At 45.1% G+C, this 27,964-nt stretch overlaps 1 protein-coding gene across 1 annotated transcript; it reads left to right on the top strand.

Moving 5' to 3' along the window:
- On the top strand, nucleotides 1-27,855 carry slc1a4 (solute carrier family 1 member 4). The gene is made up of 8 exons (XM_045217008.1): nucleotides 1-634; nucleotides 7,904-7,946; nucleotides 15,238-15,303; nucleotides 17,598-17,764; nucleotides 18,115-18,348; nucleotides 21,790-21,984; nucleotides 24,175-24,309; nucleotides 24,951-27,855. The coding sequence occupies exons 1-8, from the start codon at nucleotides 123-125 to the stop codon at nucleotides 25,198-25,200; spliced, it is 1,602 nt and encodes a 533-aa protein (XP_045072943.1). The 5' UTR covers nucleotides 1-122; the 3' UTR covers nucleotides 25,201-27,855.
- Nucleotides 27,856-27,964: the final 109 nt, after the last annotated feature.

The following is a 27,964-nucleotide window of genomic DNA, read 5'->3' as shown; positions in this document are numbered from 1 at the left end:
GCTTGCATCAGTCTCCTCGCAGTTGCTACTCAGTGTGTGTGCTCACCCACGCTGCTCCAGGAACGGGCAATCTTCTCACGAATTACCGTTATTCAGAGTTCTAGCCGACAATTTCCATCAAAATGGAGAAGAAAAACGGATACACAATCACCAATTCGGTCTCCACCGACGACATCTTGGAGAAGAGTGGAAAGAAGAAGAAAAGCTGGAAAGACAAGTTTATGAGATTTTTGAATAGGAATATGTTGGTGATAATGACGGTGTCTGGGGTTCTAGTAGGCGTCGGGCTCGGAATGATGGTTCGGAATATGAACCTAACCCGGGCGCAGATGACTTATTTCGCTTTCCCCGGTGAGATGCTTCTGAGGATGCTGAAGATGATTATCCTTCCTCTGGTCGTGTGCAGCCTGATCTCCGGCGCCGCCAGCCTGGACACACGCTCCCTGGGGAAACTAGGAGGCATCGCGTTCTCCTACTTCTTGGTGACCACCCTCATCGCTTCGGGAATCGGTGTGTCCCTCGCCTTCATTATTAAACCGGGAGTCGGTGCCGGGGCTCTGAACACCAATAACCTAGGTCTCGAGAGCGTCAATACCAACAAGGAGACCACGGATTCATTTTTAGATCTTGCAAGGTAACGGTTACGGGGATGAGGTTATTGTTTCAATAGGCTAATAAATGTATTCTGATAAAGAGTGTTTCTTGAAAGGAAATAAACTAGCATGGCTGAAGGGGGTGGAGTAGATGCATGCTCCACTCATTCCCCCGGGGTCAATACTGTATATAGGTTACACACATAAGCGCCCAGGCGCATGCTTGTTCCAGTAACTGACATGTAATTACATGGCACTCAGAAATCAAGAGACCTAGGCCTGGATTTAAATGATCTTTGATCAATATTTTTGGGGGAATTAGACTACATATGTTTTTCATTTACTTGATTCGTTTATGCATAATGGTACAAGATAAAGCAGTAAGAAAAATAACCAGACGGTGACAGGAAGAATCACTGCAAAAAAACTCCCTGCTTGACTGTCTGCCTGCCTGCCTGTCTGTCTATCTATATCTGCCTGTCTGCCTGTCTGTGTCTGCCTACCTAACTCCCTGCTTGACTGTCTGCCTGCCTGTCTGCCTACCTAATGCCCTGCTTCCCTGCCTGTCTGTGTCTGCCTGTCTGTCTGTCTGTCTGTCTATATCTGCCTCTCTCGCTGTCTGTCTGTCTGTCTGTCTGTTTATCTATATCTGCCTGTCTGCCTGCCTGTGTCTGCCTACCTAACTCCCTCCCTGTCTGTCTGTCTGTCTGTCTGTCTGTCTGTCTGCGTGTCCAACTATCTGCCTGTCAGTCTGTCTGTGTCTGAGGGAAAGCTGACAGCAGTTAAACCAGGGATTCCGTTCTGCACAAGGAAAAGTTGTTTGCAGGGAATCCCAAGCTACACCACAGCTGGCGTATGTCACCTACACAGGCATGTTCACAGCCATATATCACAGCCATATATCACAGCCATATATCAAAACCATATATCACAACCGTACCCTCATAGATATCATCCTGACTAACTTACCCTCTAAATACACCTCCGCTGTCTTCAACCAGGATCTCAGCGATCACTGCCTTATTGCCTGCGTCCGTAACGGGTCCGCGGTCAAACGACCACCCTCATCACTGTCAAACGCTCCCTAAAACACTTTAGCGAGCATGCCTTCCTAATTGACCTGGCCCAGGTATCCTGGATTTTGCACTATAGCCCTATTTATTGCCTTACCTCCATAACTTGCTACATTTGCACACACTGTATATATATTTTCTGTTTGTATTTTTGACTTTATGTTTTGTTTTACCCCATATGTAACTCTGTGTTGTTGTTTTTATTGCACTGCTTTGCTTTATCTTGGCCAGGTCGCAGTTGTAAATGAGAACTTGTTCTCAACTGGCCTACCTGGTTAAATAAAGGTGAAAAAAAATTTGGGAAAAAAAATCACAGCCATATATCACAACCATATTTCACAGCCAGTCATATATCACAGCCATATATCACAGCCATATATCACAACCATATATCACAGCCATATATCACAGCCATATATCACAGGCATGCTCACAGCCATATATCACAGGCATGCTCACAGCCATATATCACAACCATATATCACAGGCATGCTCATAGCCATATATCACAGCCATACAGTGGGGAAAAAAAGTATTTAGTCAGCCACCAATTGTGCAAGTTCTCCCACTTAAAAAGATGAGAGAGGCCTGTAATTTTCATCATAGGTACACGTCAACTATGACAGACAAAATGACAAAAAAAAATCCAGAAAATCACATTGTAGGATTTTTAATGAATTTATTTGCAAATTCTGGTGGAAAATAAGTATTTGGTCAATAACAAAAGTTTCTCAATACTTTGTTATATACCCTTTGTTGGCAATGACACAGGTCAAACGTTTTCTGTAAGTCTTCACAAGGTTTTTACACACTGTTGCTGGTATTTTGGCCCATTCCTCCATGCAGATCTCCTCTAGAGCAGTGATGTTTTGGGGCTGTCGCTGGGCAACACGGACTTTCAACTCCCCTCCAAAGATTTTCTATGGGGTTGAGATCTGGAGACTGGCTAGGCCACTCCAGGACCTTGAAATGCTTCTTACGAAGCCACTCCTTCTTTGCCCGGGCGGTGTGTTTGGGATCATTGTCATGCTGAAAGACCCAGCCACGTTTCATCTTCAATGCCCTTGCTGATGGAAGGAGGTTTTCACTCAAAATCTCACGATACATGGCCCCATTCATTCTTTCCTTTACACGGATCAGTCGTCCTGGTCCCTTTGCAGAAAAACAGCCCCAAAGCATGATGTTTCCACCCCCATGCTTCACAGTAGGTATGGTGTTCTTTGGATGCAACTCAGCATTCTTTGTCCTCCAAACACGACGTACTTGAGTTTTTACCAAAAGTTCTATTTTGGTTTCATCTGACCATATGACGTTCTCCCAATCCTCTTCTGGATCATCCAAATGCACTCTAGCAAACTTCAGACGGGCCTGGACATGTACTGGCTTAAGCAGGGGAACACGTCTGGCACTGCAGGATTTAAGTCCCTGGCGGCGTAGTGTGTTACTGATGGTAGGCTTTGTTACTTTGGTCCCAGCTCTCTGCAGGTCATTCACTAGGTCCCCCCGTGTGGTTCTGGGATTTTTGCTCACCGTTCTTGTAATCATTTTGACCCCACGGGGTGAGATCTTGCGTGGAGCCCCAGATCGAGGGAGATTATCAGTGGTCTTGTATGTCTTCCATTTCCTAATAATTGCTCCCACAGTTGATTTCTTCAAACCAAGCTGCTTACCTATTGCAGATTCAGTCTTCCCAGCCTGGTGTAGGTCTACAATTTTGTTTCTGGTGTCCTTTGACAGCTCTTTGGTCTTGGCCATAGTGGAGTTTGGAGTGTGACTGTTTGAGGTTGTGGACAGGTGTCTTTTATACTGATAACAAGTTCAAACAGGTGCCATTAAAACAGGTAACGAGTGGAGGACAGAGGAGCCTCTTAAAGAAGAAGTTACAGGTCTGTGAGAGCCAGAAATCTTGCTTGTTTGTAGGTGACCAAATACTTATTTTCCACCATAATTTGCAAATAAATTCATTAAAAATCCTACAATGTGATTTTCTGGAAAAAAAATCTCAATTTGTCTGTCATAGTTGACGTGTACCTATGATGAAAATTACAGGCCTCTCTCATCTTTTTAAGTGGGAGAACTTGCACAATTGGTGGCTGACTAAATACTTTTTCCCCCATTGTATATCACAGCCAGTCATATATCACAGCCATGTATCCCAGGCATGCTCACAGCCATATATCACAGGCATATATCACAGCCATATATCACAGGCATGTACATGTATTCCTATACTCTATACATGCCACTGTGGGTGCATGACTGAAAACACTTGTGCCCCTTGCAGCATAGATACTGGAGGCTGAAACAGGGGGGGTCGAGGGACACTGTCAAGAAACACAGCATCAGGTATCAATGCAGACTGTCTGGGACAAGAATCCACAAGTCCTGAAGTATTTGTGGGCTATTACAAACTGAATACAGATTATTATTAGTTTTACTCCATCCACAAGGGCCACATTCCAGATCTCACTGACACTTCATTTATAACTGACCTACTTTACTTTATATTTAACTTTACATACTAACTTTACTAGGCGACCCAGTTCAGATCAAGTATCTATTTTCCAAGGGAGAGCTGTCTTAAGATGACATGGCTGTCCCACGTATCTGTGTCTAACTTATTAACGTCACTAATTGACAATTAGAGAGAGAGAGAGAGAGAGAGAGAGAGAGAGAGAGAGAGAGAGAGAGAGAGAGAGAGAGAGAGAGAGAGAGAGAGAGAGAGAGAGAGAGAGAGAGAGAGAGAGAGAGAGAGAGAGAGAGAGAGAGAGAGAGAGAGAGAGAGAGAGAGAGAGAGAGAGAGAGAGAGAGAGAGAGAGAGAGAGAGAGAGAGAGAGAGAGAGAGAGAGAGAGAGAGAGAGAGAGAGAGAGAGAGAGAGAGAGAGAGAGAGAGAGAGAGAGAGAGAGAGAGAGAGAGAGAGAGAGAGAGAGAGAGAGAGAGAGAGAGAGAGAGAGAGAGAGAGAGAGAGAGAGAGAGAGAGAGACAGAGAGAGAGAGAGAGAGAGAGAGAGAGAGAGAGAGAGAGAGAGAGAGAGAGAGAGAGAGAGAGAGAGACAGAGAGAGAGAGAGAGAGAGAGAGAGAGAGAGAGACAGAGAGAGAGAGAGAGAGAGAGAGAGAGAGAGAGAGAGAGAGAGAGAGAGAGAGAGAGAGAGAGAGAGAGAGAGAGAGAGAGAGAGACAGAGAGAGAGAGAGAGAGAGAGAGAGAGAGAGAGAGAGAGAGAGAGAGAGAGAGAGAGAGAGAGAGAGAGAGAGAGACAGAGAGAGAGAGAGAGAGAGAGAGAGAGAGAGAGAGAGAGAGAGAGAGAGAGAGAGAGAGAGAGAGAGACAGAGAGAGAGAGAGAGAGAGAGAGAGAGAGAGAGAGAGAGAGAGAGAGAGAGAGAGAGAGAGAGAGAGAGAGAGAGAGAGAGAGAGAGAGAGAGAGAGAGAGAGAGAGAGAGAGAGAGAGACAGAGAGAGAGAGAGAGAGAGAGAGAGAGAGAGAGAGAGAGAGAGAGAGAGAGAGAGAGACAGAGAGAGAGAGAGAGAGCAGAGAGAGAGAGAGAGAGAGAGAGAGAGACAGAGAGAGAGAGAGAGAGAGAGAGAGAGAGAGAGAGAGAGAGAGAGAGAGAGAGAGAGAGAGAGAGAGAGAGAGAGAGAGAGCAGAGAGAGAGAGAGAGAGAGAGAGAGAGAGAGAGAGAGAGAGAGAGACAGAGAGAGAGAGAGAGAGAGAGAGAGAGAGAGAGAGAGAGAGAGAGAGAGAGAGAGAGAGAGAGAGAGAGAGAGAGAGAGAGAGAGAGAGAGAGAGAGAGAAACACACCTGGTTTCTAATTTCTAAATCAGTCACTTATTGAAAGGTGAGAATGAAAACACAACACTCAAGGACAGCAGTTCTTCACCCCAGCATTATGTGGTTTAACTATGTGGGTAGTGCTGCACCCCAGCATTATGTGGTTTAACTATGGGGGTAGTGCTGCACCCCAGCATTATGTGGTTTAACTATGTGGGTAGTGCTGCACCCCAGCATTATGTGGTTTAACTATGTGGGTAGTGCTGCACCCCAGCATTATGTGATTTAACTATGTGGGTAGTGCTGCACCCCAGCATTATGTGGTTTAACTATGTGGGTAGTGCTGCACCCCAGCATTATGTGGTTTAACTATATGGGTAGTGCTGCACCCCAGCATTATGTGGTTTAACTATGTGGGTAGTGCTGCACCCCAGCATTATGTGATTTAACTATGTGGGTAGTGCTGCACCCCAGCATTATGTGGTTTAACTATGTGGGTAGTGCTGCACCCCAGCATTATGTGGTTTAACTATATGGGTAGTGCTGCACCCCAGCATTATGTGGTTTAACTATGTGGGTAGTGCTGCACCCCAGCATTATGTGGTTTAACTATATGGGTAGTGCTGCACCCCAGCATTATGTGATTTAACTATGTGGGTAGTGCTGCACCCCAGCATTATGTGGTTTAACAATGTGGGTAGTGCTGCACCCCAGCATTATGTGGTTTAACTATGTGGGTAGTGCTGCACCCCAGCATTATGTGGTTTAACTATGTGGGTAGTGCTGAACCCCAGCATTATGTGATTTAACTATGTGGGTAGTGCTGAACCCCAGCATTATGTGATTTAACTATATGGGTAGTGCTGCACCCCAGCATTATGTGGTTTAACTATGTGGGTAGTGCTGCACCCCAGCATTATGTGATTTAACTATATGGGTAGTGCTGCACCCCAGCATTATGTGATTTAACTATGTGGGTAGTGCTGCACCCCAGCATTATGTGATTTAACTATGTGGGTAGTGCTGCACCCCAGCATTATGTGGTATAACTATATGGGTAGTGCTGCACCCCAGCATTATGTGGTTTAACTATGTGGGTAGTGCTGCACCCCAGCATTATGTGGTTTAACTATGTGGGTAGTGCTGCACCCCAGCATTATGTGGTTTAACTATGTGGGTAGTGCTGCACCCCAGCATTATGTGATTTAACTATGTGGGTAGTGCTGCACCCCAGCATTATGTGATTTAACTATGTGGGTAGTGCTGCACCCCAGCATTATGTGGTTTAACTATGTGGGTAGTGCTGCACCCCAGCATTATGTGGTTTAACTATATGGGTAGTGCTGCACCCCAGCATTATGTGGTTTAACTATGTGGGTAGTGCTGCACCCCAGCATTATGTGGTTTAACTATGTGGGTAGTGCTGCACCCCAGCATTATGTGGTTTAACTATGTGGGTAGTGCTGCACCCCAGCATTATGTGGTTTAACTATATGGGTAGTGCTGCACCCCAGCATTATGTGGTTTAACTATGTGGGTAGTGCTGCACCCCAGCATTATGTGGTTTAACTATGTGGGTAACTTAAAGGAGAAGTTTACAAAAATCCAGGAACTCCCAAGTGATTCCATACATTGAAACGACTGTAGTTCAGTGAAGTTTGCCCCCTCCCCCGCTCTCTCCCTGGAGTGCAGAACTGAGACAGCTGCAAAAACCGGTCATGTGACTCGTGACGTTGCTGGTTGCAGGCCTCACTCTGCTCCGTTGTCAGTTGTTAAATATCTGCTGCTGTGGCAGTCGGCTACATAAAATAATGATATAAAATAATCACAAGTATTTTAGGTAGAAAAGTACACATTTCAGTTCTGCACTAGAGGGAGAGAGGGGGAGAAGGCCAACTCCACTGAACTAGTTTCAAAAGATGAAATCACTTGGAGTTTCTGGATTTTGGGTAAACTTCTCCTTTAAGAGTGTAGTGTTGTTGCTTTCTAAATTCAATAAATGCCATTGTTGAATAAATGCCATTGTTGAATAAATGCCATTGTTGAATAAATGCCATTGTTGAATAAATGCCATGGCCTCATTGAACAATTGATTTAAACATTGAATGTGTTTCTTAACCGCTGCTTTCATTAATATTATGTAATCAGAGAAAAATATGTACGATTTAAGTTGTGAATTTACGCAGATTCTGTGGTTATTCGTCGTGTACGGCTTGCTTTGTAGTGGTTAAACTCCCAAAGTGTTCTCTTGTTCACTTCCCATCACTGATTCGAAAGGAGATTACTGGTTTAAGAGATATGAAGGAAACTCCCACTAATCCATGCCTCCACCAATCCAAAGCTTCAAGATTTGTGGGAAGTAGTGAACAAGTGCACACTTCAGGAGAAAGGGGATATTATTAGGATGCACCCCGGTTCAATACCAACACATTAATGAAACCTCTCCTGTTTCTCTGGTCTTCCTCTGCAGGAATTTATTCCCAGCTAACCTGGTGGCTGCAGCCTTCCGTTCTGTAAGTATATCTCTCTCTCTCTATATATATATATATATATCTTTCTCTATCTCTCTCTGTCTCTCTGTCTCTGTTTCTCTTCTCTCTCTACCTCTCTCTCTCTCTCTCTCTCTCTCTCTCTCTCTCTCTCTCTCTCTCTCTCTCTCCCCTCTCACTCTATCTCTCCACTCTCTCTCTCTCTCTCTCTCTCTCTTTCCTCTCTCCACCTCTCTCTCTCTCTCCTCTCTCCACCTCTCTCTCTCTCCTGTCTCCACCTCTCTATCTCTCTCTCTCTCTCTCTCCTCTCCCACCTCTCTCTCTATCCACCTCTCTCTCTCTCTCTCTCTCTCTCTCTCTCTCTCTCTCTCTCTCTCTCTCTCCACCTCTCTCTCTCTCCACCTTTCTCTCTCTCTCTCTCTCTCTCTCTCACACACACACATACTGTCCTATGTTCACCTCTTCATATACACTATCAGTCAAACGTTTGGACACACCTACTCATTCAAGGATTTTTCTTTATTTTTACAATTTTTTACTTTGTAGAATATGAAGACATCAACATTATGAAATAACACATATGGAATCATGTAGTAAACAAAAAAAGTGTTAAACAAATCAAAATACATTTTATATTTGAGATTCTTCAAAGTAGCCACCCTTTGCCTTGATGACAGCTTTGCACACTCTTGGCATTCTCTCAACCAGTTTCACCTGGAATGCTTTTCCAACAGTCTTGAAGGAGTTCCCACATATGCTGAGCACTTGTTGGCTGCTTTTCCTTCACTCTGCAGTCCGACTCATCCCAAACCATCTCAATTGGGTTGAGGTCGGGGGATTGTGGAGGCCAGGTCATCTGATGCAGCACTCCATCACTCTCCTTCTTGGTAAAATAGCCCTTACACAGCCTGGAGATGTGTTGGGTCATTGTCCTGTTGAAAAACAAATGATAGTCCCACTAAGCCCAAACCAGATGGGATGGCATATTGCTGCAGAATGCTGTGCTAGCCATGCTGGTTAAGTGTGCCTTGAATTCTAAATAAATCACAGACAGTGTCACCAGCAAAGCACCCCCACACCATAACACCTCCTCCTCCATGCTTTACGGTGGGAAATACACATGCTGAGATAATCCGTTCACCCACACCGCGTCTCACAAAGACACGGCCGTTGGAACCAAAAATCTCCAATTTGGACTCCAGACCAAAGAACACATTTCCACCGGTCTAATGTCCATTGCTTGTGTTTCTTGGCCCAAGCAGGTCTCTTCTTCTTATTGGTGTTCTTTAGTAGTGGTTTCTTTGCAACAGTTCGACCATGAAGGCCTGATTCCCACAGTCCTCTCTGAACAGTTGATGTTGAGATGTGTCTGTTACTTGAACTCTGTGAAGCATTTATTTGGGCTGCAATTTCTGAGGCTGGTAACTCTAATGAACTTATCCTCTGCAGCAGAGGTAACTCTGGGTCTTCCTTTCCTGTGGCGGTCCTCATGAGAGCCAATTTCATCATAGCGCTTGATGGTTTTTGCGACTGCACTTGAAGAAACGTTCAAAGTTCTTGAAATGTTCCATATTGACTGACCTTCATGTCTTAAAGTAATGATGGACTGTCGTTTCTCTTTGCTTATTTGAGCTGTTCTTGCCATAATATGGACTTGGTCTTTTACCAAATAGGGCTATCTTCTGTATACCCCCCTACCTTGTCACAACACAACTGATTGGCTGAAACGCATTAAGAAGGAAAGAAATTCCACAAATTAACTTTTAAGAAGGCATACCTGTTAGTTGAAATGCATTCCAGGTGACTACCTAAATAAGCTGGTTGAGAGAATGCCAAGAGTGTGCAAAGTTGTCATCAAGGGTTAATGGTGGCTATTTGAAGAATCTCAAATATAAAATATGTTTTGATTTGTTTAACACTTTTTTGGTTACATATTATTCCATATGTGTTATTTCATAGTTGTGATGTCTTCACTATTATTCTACAATGTAGAAAATAGTAAAAATAAAGAAAAACCCTTGAATGAGTAGGGTACTGTATATACCATAAATCCTCTCCTTAGCGTTATCAGTCTATATAAGGTAATTCATGAAGAGACTCAGAATAAAGAGAGTGCTGCTCTCCCTCTAGTCTTAGCACCTCTCATCTTCCTTTCACCAACCGTTACCAAAGTGAGGCGATTCCATTCCAAACAGCCTAGCAACCTGTCTCGCCTCGTTGCTCTTTAACATGCCCGGTGGCTGCCCGGTACCATTTCCTGGAACTGTGTGAGTGTCTGTCCATTAAGGCTGAAAGAGGCTCAGGAGGGTTCAATGTTTGGGGAGGAACACACACACACACGCACACACAAATGTGTCCTTCTATCTTCGTGGGGAACTAACATTTATTTCCATTCAAAATCCTATTTTCCCTAATCTAACCCTAACTCCTAATTCTAAACCTAACCCTAAACTTAAAATAGCCTTTGTTCTCATGGGGACGTGGAAAATGTCCCAACGAGGGACAATTTTCCTTGTTTTACTGTCCTTGTGGGAACATTTGGGGATTTCAGGTTCCCACGAGGATAGAAGAACAAGTCCACAGACACACACACACACACACACACACACAGCTGAATAAGAATCATCAACATCCTGGAATGAGAAATGACATCCACGTAACGCCTTGTCATACGTATTACAGATACCAAACGTTAACGAAACAACACAAAGAACAATGAATCATCAGTATAATTCAGTTTTAATAAACCTGTTGTCAGCTACTGTAGTACTACCTCATGGTATAACCTGTTGTCAGCTACTGTAGTACTACATCATGGTAAAACCTGTTGTCAGCTACTGTAGTACTACATCATGGTAAAACCTGTTGTCAGCTACTGTAGTACTACATCATGGTAAAACCTGTTGTCAGCTACTGTAGTACTACATCATGGTAAAACCTGTTGTCAGCTACTGTAGTACTACATCATGGTAAAACCTGTTGTCAGCTACTGTAGTACTACATCATGGTAAAACCTGTTGTCAGCTACTGTAGTACTACATCATGGTATAACCTGTTGTCAGCTACTGTAGTACTACATCATGGTAAAACCTGTTGTCAGCTACTGTAGTACTACATCATGGTAAAACCTGTTGTCAGCTACTGTAGTACTACATCATGGTAAAACCTGTTGTCAGCTACTGTAGTACTACATCATGGTAAAACCTGTTGTCAGCTACTGTAGTACTACATCATGGTAAAACCTGTTGTCAGCTACTGTAGTACTACATCATGGAAAAAACCTGTTGTCAGCTACTGTAGTACTACATCATGGTAAAACCTGTTGTCAGCTACTGTAGTACTACATCATGGTAAAACCAACTCCCCTCTCTTTTGGTGTGGGATAGACCCCACCTCCACAAACTATGTCAACCAACATTGGACAAACCACTTGAGTGACAGGCTAAGGAGGCAGACTGAGTACCCAGAGAAGGAGCCCCCAAAGGGGGGGGTTAGGAGAGTGAGATGGGGGGGGTCTAGGAGAGGGAGAGTGAGGGGGGAGGTCTAGAGGAATCTAATCTTCAACTATGCTGAACACAGATTACATATATAGGCACTGCAGGCTCGACAGGATCCCGCGCCTCAGCCGGCTCGTCAGGCTCCCATGCCTCAGCCGGCTCGTCAGGCTCCCATGCCTCAGCCCGGCTCGACAGGTTCCCGCGCCTCAGCTGGCTCGACAGGTTTCCGCGCCTCGGCCGGCTCGTCAGGTTCCCGCGCCTCAGCTTGCTCCACAGGTTCCCGCGCTTCAGCAGAGGTGACCGGTCCACTCCTGATCCCCGTGATCGTCCCTTTGGTCGGCGTCCTGCGGCTGGAGCCTCGCGTCAGGGAGGGGGTACTGTCACATATACTCCCCCTCTGGCCTCTCGGTCACCAGGCTGCTCTTTATTACGCACACCTGTCGCCATGGTTACGCGCATCAGCACCTCATCAGACATCACCTTCCTGATTACCTCCCCTATATATGTCACTCCCTTTGGTTCCTTCCCTAGGGGTGATTGTTCCTGTTACTCTGTTCCTGTCTGTACTCTACTCTTGTTTTGTTCCATGTTTTATTCATCATTAAATGCACTCCCTGTACTTGCTTCCCGACTCCCAGCGTACATTGTTACAATGAAATGATAAAATATACAGACCACAAATTCCAATTGGCTATACTTAAACTCTTTAACATCATCCTTAGCTCTGGCATCTTCCCCAATATTTGGAACCAAGGACTGATCACCCCAATCCACAAAAGTGGAGACAAATTTGACCCCAATAACTACCGTGGGATATGCGTCAACAGCAACCTTGGGAAAATCCTCTGCATTATCATTAACAGCAGACCCGTACATTTCCTCACTGAAAACAATGTACTGAGCAAATGTCAAAATACAAATGGATGGAAAGTGGGGTTGGGGGAAAAACAAACGACATTATAAAATCCATGTACACAAACAAGTGTGCGGTTAAAATTGGCAAAAAACACAGACATTTCTTTCCACATGGCCGTGGGGTGAGACAGGGATGCAGCTTAAGCCCCACCCTCTTCAACATATATATCAACTAATTGGCGAGGGCACTAGAACAGTCTGCAGCACCCGCCCTCACCCTACTAGAATCTGAAGTCAAATGTCTACTGTTTGCTGATGATCTGGTGCTTCTGTCCCCAACCAAGGAGGGCCTACAGCAGCACCTAGATCTTCTGCACAGATTCTGTCAGACCTGGGCCCTGACAGTAAATCACAGTAAGACAAAAATAATGGTGTTCCAAAAAAGGTCCAGTTGCCAGGACCACAAATACAAATTCCATCTAGACACCGTTGCCCTAGAGCACACAAAAAACTATACCTCGGCCTAAACATCAGCCCCAGGACAGCAACACAGTTAGACCCAACCAAATCATGAGAAAACAAAAAGAGAATTACTTGACACATTAGAAAGAATTAACAAATAAACAGAGAAAACTAGAATGCTATTTGGCCCTAAACAGAGAGTACACAGTGGCAGAATACCTGACCACTGTGACTGACCCAAAATTAAGGACATATTTGACTAGGTACAGACTCAAAATCAAATCAAATGTTATTTGTCACATACACTTGTTTAGCAGATGTTATTGCAGGTGTAGCGAAATGCTTGTGTTTCTTGCTCCGACAGTGCAGTAATACCAGCCGATGCTTGGCATTGTGTAAGTTGCTCGGTCATGGAAACCCATTTCATGAAGCTCCTGACGAACAGTACTTGTGCTGACATTGCTTCCAGAGGCAGCTTGGAACAACTGAGGACAGACGATTGTTACGTGCTACGCGCTTCAGCACTCGGCGGTCCCGTTCTGTGAGCTTGTGTGGCCTACCACTTCGCGGCTGAGCCGTTGTTGCTCCTAGACGTTTCTACTTCACAATAACAGCGCTTACAGTTGACCGGGGCAGCTCTAGCAGGGCAGACATTTGACAAACTGACTTGTTGGAAAGGTGGCATCCTTTGACGATGCCATGTTGAAAGTTACTGAGCTGTTCAGTAAGGCCATTTTACTGCCAATGTTTGTCAATGGAGTTTGCAAGACTGTGTGCTCGATTTTATACACCTGTCAGCAATGGGTGTGGCTGAATTAGCCAAATCCACTAATTTGAAAGGGTGTCCAAATACTTTTGTATATATATAGTGTATCTAGGACTAAACATCAGCAACACAGGTAGCTTTCACATGGCGGTGAACGAGCTGAGAGACAAAGCAAGAAGAGCATTCTATACCATTAAAAGGAACATTAATATTCACTAGTTTGGGCTGGCTTGTGAGATCACAGTGCTATCGGTCAGAGTGTGTGTGTGTGTGTGTGTGTGTCTCATTGTGTGTTATTTGGGTGAAGGGTAGAGGGGGGCCAGCTGAACAGCGGTGGGGGTCCACATCTTTGAAAGTGCAGGGCCTCAACAGACAGAGAGGAAAAAGGAGTGTGTGTCCATGCATGTGTGTGTGAACAGGGAGCCATTGTCTGGTGGTGTACAGGCTGCCAGGTACTCTCCACCACAGCTCTAAAGCTGCTTTGTGACTCAGCTGGTCTCAGGCTGCCAGGTCCTCTCCACCACAGCTCTAAAGCTGCTTTGTGACTCAGCTGGTCTCAGGCTGCCAGGTCCTCTCCACCACAGATCTAAAGCTGCTTTGTGACTCAGCTGGTCTCAGGCTGCCAGGTCCTCTCCACCACAGATCTAAAGCTGCTTTGTGACTCAGCTGGTCTCAGGCTGCCAGGTCCTCTCCACCACAGATCTAAAGCTGCTTTGTGACTCAGCTGGTCTCAGGCTGCCAGGTCCTCTCCACCACAGATCTAAAGCTGCTTTGTGACTCAGCTGGTCTCAGGCTGCCAGGTCCTCTCCACCACAGCTCTAAAGCTGCTTTGTGACTCAGCTGGTCTCAGGCTGCCAGGTCCTCTCCACCACAGCTCTAAAGCTGCTTTGTGACTCAGCTGGTCTCAGGCTGCCAGGTACTCTCCACCACAGATCTAAAGCTGCTTTGTGACTCAGCTGGTCTCAGGCTGCCAGGTCCTCTCCACCACAGATCTAAAGCTGCTTTGTGACTCAGCTGGTCTCAGGCTGCCAGGTCCTCTCCACCACAGATCTAAAGCTGCTTTGTGACTCAGCTGGTCTCAGGCTGCCAGGTCCTCTCCACCACAGATCTAAAGCTGCTTTGTGACTCAGCTGGTCTCAGGCTGCCAGGTCCTCTCCACCACAGATCTAAAGCTGCTTTGTGACTCAGCTGGTCTCAGGCTGCCAGGTCCTCTCCACCACAGATCTAAAGCTTATAAAAAAAATGTTTAACTTTTTATAACTTTATCAGAAACTAAAGACATCTCTGAAACAGGCATTCATCAGCACAGGAACTAAAGACATCTCTGAAACAGGCATTCATCAGCACAGGAACTAAAGACACATATCTGAAACAGTCTAGAGACTATGGGTCTCGTCTGCTTAGTGTTTGCATGTACTGATGCTAACCTGTTATTTATTGAAGGGTATAAAACATAGAATGTAGAGTTCAGAAGGAACACAATCATAGAGCTAGAATGTAAAAATGACACTTTAATGTTTTTAGCTTTCATTTCCATTTGATCTGAAGAATATTGGAGCAAACCTTGCACAGGTGCAAACGCTTAATAAATCTGACAATAAATACTTGACCCTAAGTCCTTAAATATAACTAGCTACTTGTTTATGAATTTCTTTGATAACATTTCCAAATAATTGTTATTTAAATCAAGTTATTATTATCATGTTTTCTCTGTCTCTTCCTCCGTGTGTCACAGTATGCCACCGATTACAAGATGGTCGCTGTGGGAAACGACACCAATGGAACCATCCTCTACCAGAAGGTATTTATTATGACATCCATCATATTTGTTTGTTTGATTGTTTGTTAGGGTCTCATTTAGCCTGTCATAGGCTATTCATCCAAGAAAGACCAAAAGACAAAACGAATGACAACTATTAAGAAAGTGGAATGACAACCACAGTACAGTAAGAACACAGACACACTGGAAATATACACTATAGAAGAACAGGTGTCTGTGTTGGAGATGGTTGAGGGGGCTGGTCCACGGACAGGAGGGGGCTGGTCCACGGACAGGAGGGGGCTGGTCCACGGACAGGAGGGGGCTGGTCCACGGACAGGAGGGGGGCTGGTCCACGGACAGGAGGGGGCTGGTCCACGGACAGGAGGGGGCTGGTCCATGGACAGGAGAGGGCTGGTCCACGGACAGGAGGGGGCTGGTCCACGGACAGGAGGGGGCTGGTCCACGGACAGGAGGGGGCTGGTCCACGGACAGGAGGGGGCTGGTCCACGGACAGGAGGGGGCTGGTCCACGGACAGGAGGGGGCTGGTCCACGGACAGGAGGGGGCTGGTCCACGGACAGGAGGGGGCTGGTCCACGGACAGGAGGGGGCTGGTCCACGGACAGGAGGGGGCTGGTCCACGGACAGGAGGGGGCTGGTCCACGGACAGGAGAGGGGCTGGTCCACGGACAGGAGGGGGCTGGTCCACGGACAGAAGGGGGGCTGGTCCACGGACAGGAGGGGGCTGGTCCACGGACAGGAGGGGGCTGGTCCACGGACAGGAGGGGGCTGGTCACGGACAGGAGGGGGCTGGTCCACGGACAGGAGGGGGCTGGTCCACAGACAGGACAAATAACGAGACAGACAGGAAGAAGATGGAGTAAAGATCTTAGTCAGCATCTTTCCTCTGGGTCGGTTGTTGGGGGTACGTCCTAAACAGTTCTGAGTCTGTTATTGGGGGTACGTCCTAAACAGCTCTGAGTCTGTTATTGGGGGTACGTCCCAAACAGCTCTGAGTCTGTTATTGGGGGTACGTCCTAAACAGCTCTGAGTCTGTTATTGGGGGTACGTCCTAAACAGCTCTGAGTCTGTTATTGGGGGTACGTCCTAAACAGCTCTGAGTCTGTTATTGGGGGTACGTCCTAAACAGCTCTGAAAGACCAGTGGGTGGACAGCAAACACAGAGGAACACAGTGTGAATTTCAGAAGACCTTCAAGAATGCTTAGAAGAAGCTTTGATGTGCTCCTGTGCCCTAACAAAGCCACGTTGTAGCCACAACCTCAGGATACTGCAAGAAGATCCTGCCTTGGCAGTTTGTTATGTCATGGTCCAGTCAGCAGTGATGATATGAGCTCCCACCCACCTCTGTCTGAGGAAGATTCAGTAGTCTACCATTTTAAAAGCCTACAGATGGAAAAAGAACAGAAAAGCCTGCACACCCCGTTCCTGCATATGCTCCCAATTACCACCTTTGTTGACAACGTTTTGATCCCAAGGAGCTTCATCAGGTCAAAACATGTAGGCACAGCGTTTCACAGGGGACGATGTCCCAAAGAAACAAAACGTCAACCAACGCGTCGTGTCCGTCCACCATGAACATGGAATGAAATACACAGATCACCAGCATGCAAGGGTTAATGATCCGGGAGGAAGCCCAGCCATGTCATCACTCAGCTGGGTAGTTTGGCCCAGCCGCCACAGGGCCCGCGGAGGAAGAAAAGACTGGAGCCAGGGACTGGGAGGGGTGAAGAGGATCGGAGGGGACAGGGCCAGTCCCTCTCTGAGTCCCCCTCTTGAACCCAGCTGTCAGACTGACAAGGGCATGTGTCCCAAATGGCACTCGATTCCCTATAAAGTGCACTACTTTTAACCAGGGCCCTGTGATGCTTTATAGTGATTAGGGTGCCATTTGGGACGTTCCCACAAGAATGTGGACTCATTCATTGGCAGAGAATTACCAGTCTATGAGGGGCACTGATGGGCAGACATGGCAGACCCTCCTCGGACCAGTGCCAAGAGTGGTGGGTCCCCCCTAAACGGGTCAATGGGAGCATAGCTCTTTTCTCTGGTCTGACTATCATCTGAGGAGGCTATTTAAATGGTAGCCTACTGAATCTAATACAAATGAAAGGCTATGTTCTGAAGTTCTGATGTTCTGATGTTCTATGTTCTGATGTTTTATGTTCTCATGTTCTGTGTTCTGATGTTCTGTGTTCTGATGTTCTATGTTTTGATGTTCTGTGTTCTGATGTGAGTTCTTATTTTTTGGTACATATTTATTTTAAAACAATAACAACCATACATAAACAAAAGTGTGTTATGTGTTCTATGTAGGTTCCTGTGGGCACAGAACCAGATGGTATGAACATCTTGGGCCTGGTTCTCTTTGCCATGGTGTTCGGGGTGGCACTGAGGAAGCTGGGAGCGGAGGGGGAGGAGCTCATACGCTTCTTCAACGCGTTCAACGAAGCCACCATGGTTCTGGTGTCCTGGATCATGTGGTGAGTGACCTTAAACAACCCAGATCATGTGATTAGCCTCTCCTGGTTGCCAAGACTATTCCCAAGGGAAAGCAAGAGGAGCTTCTGATGGCCACTAGATATGTCTGTTCTGTTTATTCCATAAGGACTGCATAAGTATGACGTGTTGTAGGTTGACATGATGCATTTCACACTAAAATGAGAAGCCTCCTTTTTGACTGGGAAGCTGCCTACTTACGTTGAATCTAATTTAAAATAAAATAACATATTAAAGATAAATGTTTTAGCTGTTCCGCAGCTAAAATAAATATTCCGTTAGTCAGCACCTTACCTCACCAAATGGTATAAATGATATATTTCTCCTACCTCAGGTACGTCCCGTTCGGCATTATGTTCCTGGTGGGCAGTAAGATAGTGGAGATGGAGGATGTGGTTCTGTTGGTGACCAGTCTGGGGAAATACATATTGGCCTCCGTCCTGGGTCATATCATCCACGGAGGGGTCGTCCTGCCTCTCATCTACTTTGGGTTCACACGCAAGAACCCCTTCAGTTTCCTGTCCGGCCTCATCACGCCCTTCACCACCGCCTTCGCCACCTGCTCCAGGTAGGCCTCTGTTACTGTATCCCTCCGCCTGTCCAGATACTATCCTGTCCGCCTGTCTAGGTACTATCCCTCCACCTGTCCAGGTACTATCCCTCCACCTGTCCAGGTACTATCCCCCCACTTGTCCAAGTACTATCCCCTCACCTGTCCAGGTACTATCCCCCCGCTTGTCCAGGTCCTATCCCTCCGCCTGTCCAGGTCCTATCCCTCCGCCTGTCCAGGTACTATCCCTCCACCTGTCCAGGTACTATCCCTCCGCCTGTCCAGGTACTATCCCTCCGCCTGTCCAGGTACTATCCCTCCGCCTGTCCAGGTCCTATCCCTCCGCCTGTCCAGGTACTATCCCTCCACCTGTCCAGGTACTATCCCTCCGCCTGTCCAGGTACTATCCCTCCGCCTGTCCAGGTACTATCCCTCCGCCTGTCCAGGTCCTATCCCGCCGCCTGTCCAGGTACTATCCCTCGCCTGTCCAGGTCCTATCCCTCCGCCTGTCCAGGTACTATCCATCCGCCTGTCCAGGTACTATCCATCCGCCTGTCCAGGTACTATCCCTCCGCCTGTCCAGCTCCTATCCCTCCGCCTGTCCAGGTACTATCCCTCCGCCTGTCCAGGTACTATCCCTCCGCCTGTCCAGGTACTATCCCTCCACCTGTCCAGGTCCTATCCCTCCGCCTGTCCAGGTACTATCCATCCGCCTGTCCAGGTCCTATCCCTCCGCCTGTCCAGGTCCTATCTCTCCACCTGTCCAGGTACTATCCCTCCGCCTGTCCAGGTACTATCCCTCCACCTGTCCAGGTACTATCCCTCCACCTGTCCAGGTACTATCCCTCTACCTGTCCAGGTACTATCCCTCTACCTGTCCAGGTACTATCCCTCCACCTGTCCAGGTACTATCCCTCACCTGTCCAGGTACTATCCCTCCACCTGTCCAGGTACTATCCCTCCACCTGTCCAGGTACTAGGTATTTCTCTGCTTACCTGTCTAAGGAAAGCATGACAACATCACAGGCCAGGGCAGGCAGGCATACAATGGCTACTGTAGATGAACCACTATATCACTTCAGATGAACCACTATATCACTTCAGATGAACCACTATATCACTTCAGATTAACCACTATATCACTTCAGATGAACCACTATATCACTTCAGATTAACCACTATATCACTTCAGATTAACCACTATATCACTTCAGATTAACCACTATATCACTTCAGAAAATGTGAGTAATGCTAAAGGTTAATGAGTGAGAGGCCATAATGTGAGTAATGCTAAAGGTTAAGGAGTGAGAAGCCATAATGTGAGTAATGCTAAAGGTTAATGAGTGAGAAGCCATAATGTGAGTAATGCTAAAGGTTAATGAGTGAGAAGCCATAATGTGAGTAATGCTAAAGGTTAATGAGTGAGAAGCCATAATGTGAGTAATGCTAAAGGTTAATGAGTGAGAAGCCATAATGTGAGTAATGCTAAAGGTTAATGAGTGAGAAGCCATAATGTGAGTAATGCTAAAGGTTAATGAGTGAGAAGCCATAATGTGAGTAATGCTAAAGGTTAATGAGTGAGAAGCCATAATGTGAGTAATGCTAAAGGTTAATGAGTGAGAAGCCATAATGTGAGTAATGCTAAAGGTTAATGAGTGAGAAGCCATAATGTGAGTAATGCTAAAGGTTAATGAGTGAGAAGCCATAATGTGAGTAATGCTAAAGGTTAATGAGTGAGAAGCCATAATGTGAGTAATGCTAAAGGTTAATGAGTGAGAAGCCATAATGTGAGTAATGCTAAAGGTTAATGAGTGAGAAGCCATAATGTGAGTAATGCTAAAGGTTAATGAGTGAGAAGCCATAATGTGAGTAATGCTAAAGGTTAATGAGTGAGAAGCCATAATGTGAGTAATGCTAAAGGTTAATGAGTGAGAAGCCATAATGTGAGTAATGCTAAAGGTTAATGAGTGAGAAGCCATAATGTGAGTAATGCTAAAGGTTAAAGAGTGAGAAGCCATAATGTGAGTAATGCTAAATGTTAATGAGTGAGAAGCCATAATGTGAGTAATGCTAAAGGTTAATGAGTGAGAAGCCATAATGTGAGTAATGCTAAAGGTTAATGAGTGAGAAGCCATAATGTGAGTAATGTTAAAGGTTAATGAGTGAGAAGCCATAATGTGAGTAATACTAAAGGTTAATGAGTGAGAAGCCATAATGTGAGTAATGCTAAAGGTTAATGAGTGAGAAGCCATAATGTGAGTAATGCTAAAGGTTAATGAGTGAGAAGCCATAATGTGAGTAATGATAAAGGTTAATGAGTGAGAAGCCATAATGTGTCCCTACTTTATGATGTGGTGGTGGGGCGGCAGGTAGCTTAGTGGTTAAGAGAGTTGTGCCAGTAACCGAAAGGTCGCTGGTTCTAATCCCCGAGCCGACTAGGTGAAATATCTGTCGATGTGCCCTTGAGCAAGGCACTTAACACTAATTGCTACTGTAAGTCGCTCTGGATAAGAGTGTCTGCTAAATGACTAAAATGTAATGTAAAATGTGGTCATGCTGTAAATCAACTGAAACTACAACGTACAGCCACTGCTCTCCAAACCGACGGATCTTTAGGAGGCGTTGAGTGTTTGTTGTATTTTAGCCTTGTTTGTGTACAAAATCCCTCAGATGAACAGCATAGGAGTCAGATCAGATCAAACATACAAAGCAGCCAATCAACGTACAAACAGTAATAAACAGTAATAAACCCAGTGTGACCTGGTTACCCAGTAAATCCCTCCACCTCTGTGAACCCAGTGCATTAGCAGTGCATTGCTAGCAGGCTTTATCTCCAAGGCTTCATTCCAAATGCTACCCTAGTCTCTCTATAGTGCAATACTTTTGACCAGAGCCTGCACACACACCTGGGCTCTGGTCAAAAGTAATGTCATTTGGGACACACTCATTGTCTCCAAGTATTCTCTGCTGTAAGTAAGCTGCTGTAAGTAACCTAACCCTTTGGCTGATTTGTTCCAACCTCAATTTTCAGACTATGGACCCCACCACCTCTCTATCTAATCCATGGGGAGCCAGGACATTCCTGAAGGGTCTTTACCATAGAGATAGAATGAGTAGAATGGCTTGTAACCTCTGACCTCTATTCATTCTAGTTCTGTGGTCTTTACCCTCTGTCTGTATGGAAGGATTTTGGTTCTATGTAGCTGTTTTCTTTGGGTTGCTATCTCTCTCTCACTTGTTCTCTCTCTATTTCTCTCTCTCTCTCTCCCTTTCCTTCTCTTGCTATTCAATACATCTTTACTTGCAGAATACTCATGTAAATACTGTCAAAGCAGAGGAAATGAAGTTGCCAGTAAAGTACTGTAAAATGTTCCAGATTAATATGCTGTAATTAAACAACTGCTTCCTGTATTTGACTGGTCCCTCCCTCCCTCCACCCCTCCCCCTCTCTCTCCTCAGCTCAGCGACCCTGCCCTCCATGATGAAGTGTGTAGAGGAGAACAATGGAGTGGACAAGCGGATCAGTCGTTTCATACTTCCCATCGGGGCCACTGTCAACATGGATGGGGCGGCCATCTTCCAGTGCGTTGCGGCTGTCTTCATCGCACAGCTCAACAACGTAGATCTCAACGCCGGTCAGATCTTCACCATCCTGTGAGTGGGGTGGGGACAGAAGGGATGGTGGGGTTTGCACAATTCCCAGGTTCCCAGGTTTTCCAGAATTTCCAGTTGGAAGATTCTGGGAATCACGAGGGAATAAGCAAGAAATCTGGAAATTTGGGAAAGTTACTGGAATTTTTCAACCCTATGTCTGACACTCTGTTAATGTATCACATGCAGTATATACACTGTATATATTGATGAATCTTTCTTGTTGTAGACATGTAGTCTTGGTTAGAAGGGACATTATATAGTACAGTGCATTGGGAAAGTATTCAGACCCATTGCCTTTTTCTAATTTTGTTACGTTACAGCCTTATTCTAAAATGGATTAAAATGTTGTTGTTTTTCTCCCTCATACGTCTACACACAATACCCTAAATGACAAAGTAAAGGTTTTTAGAAATGTTAGCAAAAATAAATAAATAATAATAATTAAATATGACATTTAAATAAGTATTCAGACCCTTTACTCAGTACTTTGTTGAAGCACCTTTGGCAGCGATTACAGCATCGAGTCTTCTTGGGTATGACGCTACAAGCTTGGCACACCAGTATTTGGGGAGTTTCTCCCATTCTTCTCTGCAGATCCTCTCAAGCTCTGTCAGGTTGGATGGGGAGCGTCGCTGCACAGCTACTTTCAGGTCTCTCCAGAGATGTTCGATCTGGTTCAAGTCCAGGCTCTGGCTGGGCCACTCAAGGACATTCAGAGACTTGTCCCGAAGCCACTCCTGCGTTGTCTTGGCTGTGTGCTTAAGGTCGTTGTCCTGTTGGAAGGTGAACCTTCGCCCCAGTCTGAGGTCCCGAGCGCTCTGGAGCAGGTTTTCATCAAGGATCTCTCTGTACTTTGCTCCGGTCATCTTTCCCTCGATCCTGACTAGTCTCCCAGTACATGCCGCTGAAAAACATCCCCACAGTATGATGCTGCCACCAACATGCTTCACCGTAGGGATGGTGCCAGGTTTCCTCCAGACGTGACGCTTGGCATTTAGGCCAAATAGTTCAATCTTGGTTTCATCAGACCAGAGAATCTTGTTTCTCATGGTCTGAGAGTCCTTTAGGGCCTTTTGGCAAACTCCAAGCGGGCTGTCATGTGCCTTTTATAGAGGAGTGGCTTCCGTCTGGCCACTCTACCACTGATTGGTGGAGTGCTGCAGAGATGGTTGTCCTTCTGGAAGGTTCTCCCATCTCCACAGAGGAACACTGGAGGTCTGTCAGAGTGACCATTGGGTTCTTGGTCACCTCCCTGACCAAGGCCCTTCTCCCCGATTGCTCAGTTTGGCCGGGCGGCCAGCTCTAGGAAGAGTCTTGGTGGTTCCAAACTTCTTCTATTTAAGAATGATGGAGGCCACTGTTTTCTTGGGGACCTTCACTGCTGCAGACATTTTTTGGTACCCTTCCCCAGATCTGTACCTCGACACAATCCTGTCTCGGAGCTCTATGGACAATTCCTTCGACCTCGTGGCTTGGTCTTTGCTCTGACATGCACTGTCAACTGTGGGACCTTATATAGACAGGTGTGCGTCTTTCCAAATCATGTCCAATCAATTGAATTTACCACAGGTGGACTCCAATCAAGTTGTAGAAACATCTCAAGGATGATCAATGTTAACAGGATGCACCTGTGCTCAATTACGAGTCTCATAGAAAAGGGTCTGAATACTTATGTAAATAAGGTATTTCTGTCTTTTATTTGTAATACATTTGCAAACATAAAAAAATAACTGTTTTCGCTTTGTCATTATGGGGTATTGTGTGTAGATTGATTAGGAAAATGTTTTATTTAATCCGTTTTAGAATAAGGCTGTAACGTAACAAAATGTGGAAAAAGTCAAGGGGTCTGAATACTTTCCGAATGCAGTGTATATCCATTGCTGCATGTATAGCTGTCTCTGGTACCATGGGAGTTCATCTTTCTATTCCCTAGGTTGGCTTGGTGGGTGGTGTGTTGACTAATGAAATATAATATGTCTGTGGTTGGCTCTGACATATCTGCTACACTGGAGTGTTGTGAAAACAGTAGGTTTTTAAACTGCTACACTGGAAGTGTAAACGGCAAAGGTTACGTGTAGCAGTGTAGCAGGCTGTAAAGTATGCATCAACTCTGGTGAGGATTAGTAAAGCCTGCTGTGTGTTGCTGTTTGTCCTCTAGTGGAGGTTATAACTCTGTCTCTGTCCCCACAGTGTGACAGCCACAGCATCCAGTGTGGGCGCAGCGGGCATCCCAGCCGGGGGGATCATCACCATCGCCATCATCCTGGAGGCTATCGGCCTGCCCACCAACGACCTGTCACTCATGCTGGCCGTCGACTGGATCGTGTGAGTAACACCTGTACAGTATAGAGAATCTATAGAGCGCGCACACACACACAGACACACACACACACACACAGACACACACACACACACACACACACACACACACAGACAAGCACACGCACACACATACGGACAGACACATTCCTGTACACACACATGGACACACACACACAAGCACACACATAGACACACTCTTACCAATGTACTCACTCACTCATTTTGGCCAGCTGCTATATCAAAATATCAGGCGCTAATTCCAGTAACATAAACTAACAGTAGACCTGTACTGAAATAGATGTGTTCTGCATAGCAACTGTGGTTATGTTATCTTAGATGTATGCTAACGGTCAAAGATGGCTCCTGATTCATCTTATCAACTGTGGTAATGTTACCTTAGATGTATGCTAACAGTCAAAGATGGCTCCTGATTCATCTTATCAACTGTGGTTATGTTCCAGTAGATATATGCTAACAGTCAAAGATAGCTCCTGATTCATCATATCAAACTTGATATACTGCTTAGCTTCTGACAAAAAGTATCCTAATAAATTGTTTGTGTGGGTACATCTGTGTGTGTGTATGTGTATGTGTGTGTGTGTGTGTGTGTGTGTGTGTGTGTGTGTGTGTGTGTGTGTGTGCAGGGACCGCACCACCACCGTAGTGAACGTGGAGGGAGACGCCCTGGGGGCAGGGATCCTCCACCACATCAACCAACAGGAGATGAAGAAACAACAACAACTGGACCAGGAGCTAGCAGAGGTTCTGGTGGAAGCGGTAGCCAACACCCAGGCTGACGAGGAGACCTCCCCGCTCGTCACACATCAAACCCCGGGTTCAGCGGGCGACCAGTCCCCCAGGGAGACCGCGGAAGCCATTGAGTCTGTACTGTGAACTCGTAAACCAACTGTGAATTCCGTCTCTATGGTAACAATCGGTGGTGGCTGGTGGCACTTTAAATCCGAGGATGGGCTCATAGCAATGGCTGGAACGAAATGAATGGAATGGTATCAAAACAATTCAAACATATGGTTTTCTTTGTGTTTGATATCATTACATTCACTCCATTCCAGTCATTATTATTAGCCGTCCTCCCCTCACCAGCCTCCTCTGGTGTCTAAGGTTACGACACTGCTGCTGCTACTGCTGACACGACCAAGTCAACCTCTTAAAACAGTTCATGAGTCATTTCACTTCTAGGAAAGCAGTGCCAGAGATAAAGTTCTCGTGAGGTGAAGTCATGTTTGTTTTATATTGTGGTACTTCCTATTTGGAGTATTCTAAAAGTGTATTTAAAAGCCACAAGAAGGTTAGCCTAGCCCTTTAGAATGATTCTTGCTCAAATTGATTTCTGGTTTTGGGTAAGGGTGGTTGGTCTATTTGACATAGAATCTAAAAAAGGGAATCTCTCCTAACCATGACGTGGCTGTGACCTCACGAGGCAGATAGGAAGGAGAATCATTAACTAACTGACAGAGTTTTTTTGTTTGTTTTCTGTTGATAGTCGACCCAGAACGTGAAACATTAACACCTCGAATGACAAAAGTCTCTCAAATATTTGGGGTAAATATTAGGGAAGAGCCTTTTGGTTTGCCTTTTGGTTATGTACTACAACCTACTGACCCAATGACCTACTATGGTGACTGTCTGTAATATTGGATTTGGGACCATAAGGATCTGTGTCGATATAGTGCAGGTTCAATTAGGGGCAAATCCTAACTTCTACTTAAGTAGAATTTTCACTTAGTCTCACATTGACATCAGTACATGACTTAGTGGACATTTGTCTTAAATGGAAGTTAGGATTTATTCCTTAGGCAATGCATTGAAATATGGTGGTGAGCACACTCCATTTACTAAAACGTTAAAGTGCAGACCGAGGACAACAAGGGCTACCCTATCCTTCTATTGTTGTGAGAATGGATGACTTTCAACCGTAAGTTGCCTCCATCAGTGATGTCCCAGACCCTTGCTACTATGGGTTTCATTTACTGAAGAAACCAAACCATGCATTCTTTGGAACTTTTTCTTTTTGGGATTGAGAGGAAGCATGGTCAGACGGGTATATCACAAATTGGCACCCTATTCCCTATATAGTGCACTAACTGACCCATAGGGCTCTGGTTAAAAGTAGTGCACTATGTAAGGAATAGATAGCCATTTGGGATGCAACCATGTGCATTGGTAAAGGCATGCTCTCATTATTGACTCCTAATAGTATTTATCTCTATCCTTGGACATGAAGGAAACGGCCGAAGTTGTTAGAGCAGCCTTTTGCTGTTGCTAGGTACATCTATACAGTCTATGGGATGCATGTATGTTTTACAAATTACTAAAATGTTAAAATGTACAAAATAATGATCATATTACAGTAGTGGTTCTGCTGACATCTAGTGGTGGCATGGCTCAATGTTTTGAGTTCTGGCATGAGAATGGAGCAAGCATGTGAAAGTACAGCATTTTTATGGTATTTATGAATTTGGTCCTATATGGGCCAATGTGGACTCTTTTATCTGTGGTCAAATTGATTTCTTATTTCTTTGTAAAGAATCAATATGTCTGTTTGCTAGAAATGATTTACTCAGACCTATGGGGGGGGGGGGGAATGTTGTACTAACTCACTAATGTACCAACTCTGTTCCACAATTGCACTTCTACTCAGACCAATCATTTGCTGAAGCAGTTTTTAGGTGTTTTAAATTGAAGGTTGTTCCTCTAGCAAGGGAAAGTATATGTTATTAACTGTTTTATACAAAATTGTATCCACCCTGATGTCAGAATCTTTGGGAATATATTGTCTCTAAACTCTAAACCTGTCCTTAAAAATGTGAAAAGGTTGCTAATCTGTCATTGGAAAACTATGGCCCTACATTGTTTGACAGTGAATTAATATATATGTTTTGAAAACCAGAAACTGGTTGTTAGAAGGAGCATTATGTTTGAATATTCTTTCTTTATTCAACATGATCATCTTTCAGTTGAATGACCCTTTACTTTTATGACTTATAAATCTTTTTTTCACACTAAAGCTGACTGAATTTAAAGGATTGTGAGAATATGCTGAAATAATCTGGAACAATCACAGATATGTACTTGAATAAGCTATATGAAGGAATTTTAATTTATTCTAATTGTATTAACATTTTGTATAATTTGTATTTTTGAAGAAAAAAAACGATTTAGGTATTTTCTCTCAATTTCTAGCTGCGAAATCTGTCCCTAACGCCTTTCTCTGATGTCAAAGTATTTTTCTTACAGCCTTAAGTATGTAGCCTGGTCCAGCTCTGGTTGTGCTCTTGCCAACTCCATTGCTGTAATTGTCAAGACAATATACTTGGCATAGCAATGAGTGGCATGGCATGATAGCACAAACAGATCTGGCACTCAAGCTATAAAGTATGTCCTCCATTTTGTTTTCTGGTATTTTGACCAACAGGAATAACTACTATGTTTCCTGTGCAATGATGATGTCATTCTTTGTAACACAGCTGTATCTTTTACTCGTCTCTGTCTTCTAACATTAAATATGTGTGTTTCAGCCAACAGAGATGATTTGCTGGTGTTTCCTGATTGATGTCTGAATAGTAGCCTAGTCTGTTGGTATACTCATCTTGTCCACCAGAATTAGCCTGAAGATGGGGTTAGAGGTCAAATATGT

Source organism: Coregonus clupeaformis, unplaced genomic scaffold (assembly GCF_020615455.1).
Source record: "Coregonus clupeaformis isolate EN_2021a unplaced genomic scaffold, ASM2061545v1 scaf0885, whole genome shotgun sequence".
NCBI classification, from domain to species: domain Eukaryota; kingdom Metazoa; phylum Chordata; class Actinopteri; order Salmoniformes; family Salmonidae; genus Coregonus; species Coregonus clupeaformis.
The sequence above is the reverse complement of the archived record's forward strand: the minus strand, read 5'-3'. Positions and strand labels throughout refer to the sequence as shown.

Coding starts and splice junctions, on each gene's coding strand:
- slc1a4 (XM_045217008.1), top strand. CDS start 123: ATGGAGAAGAAAAACGGATACACAATCACCAATTCGGTCTCCACCGAC. Junction 7,947..15,237: donor TGGCTGCAGCCTTCCGTTCT/GTAAGTATATCT, acceptor CGTGTGTCACAG/TATGCCACCGATTACAAGAT. Junction 21,985..24,174: donor GGTCAGATCTTCACCATCCT/GTGAGTGGGGTG, acceptor CTGTCCCCACAG/TGTGACAGCCACAGCATCCA.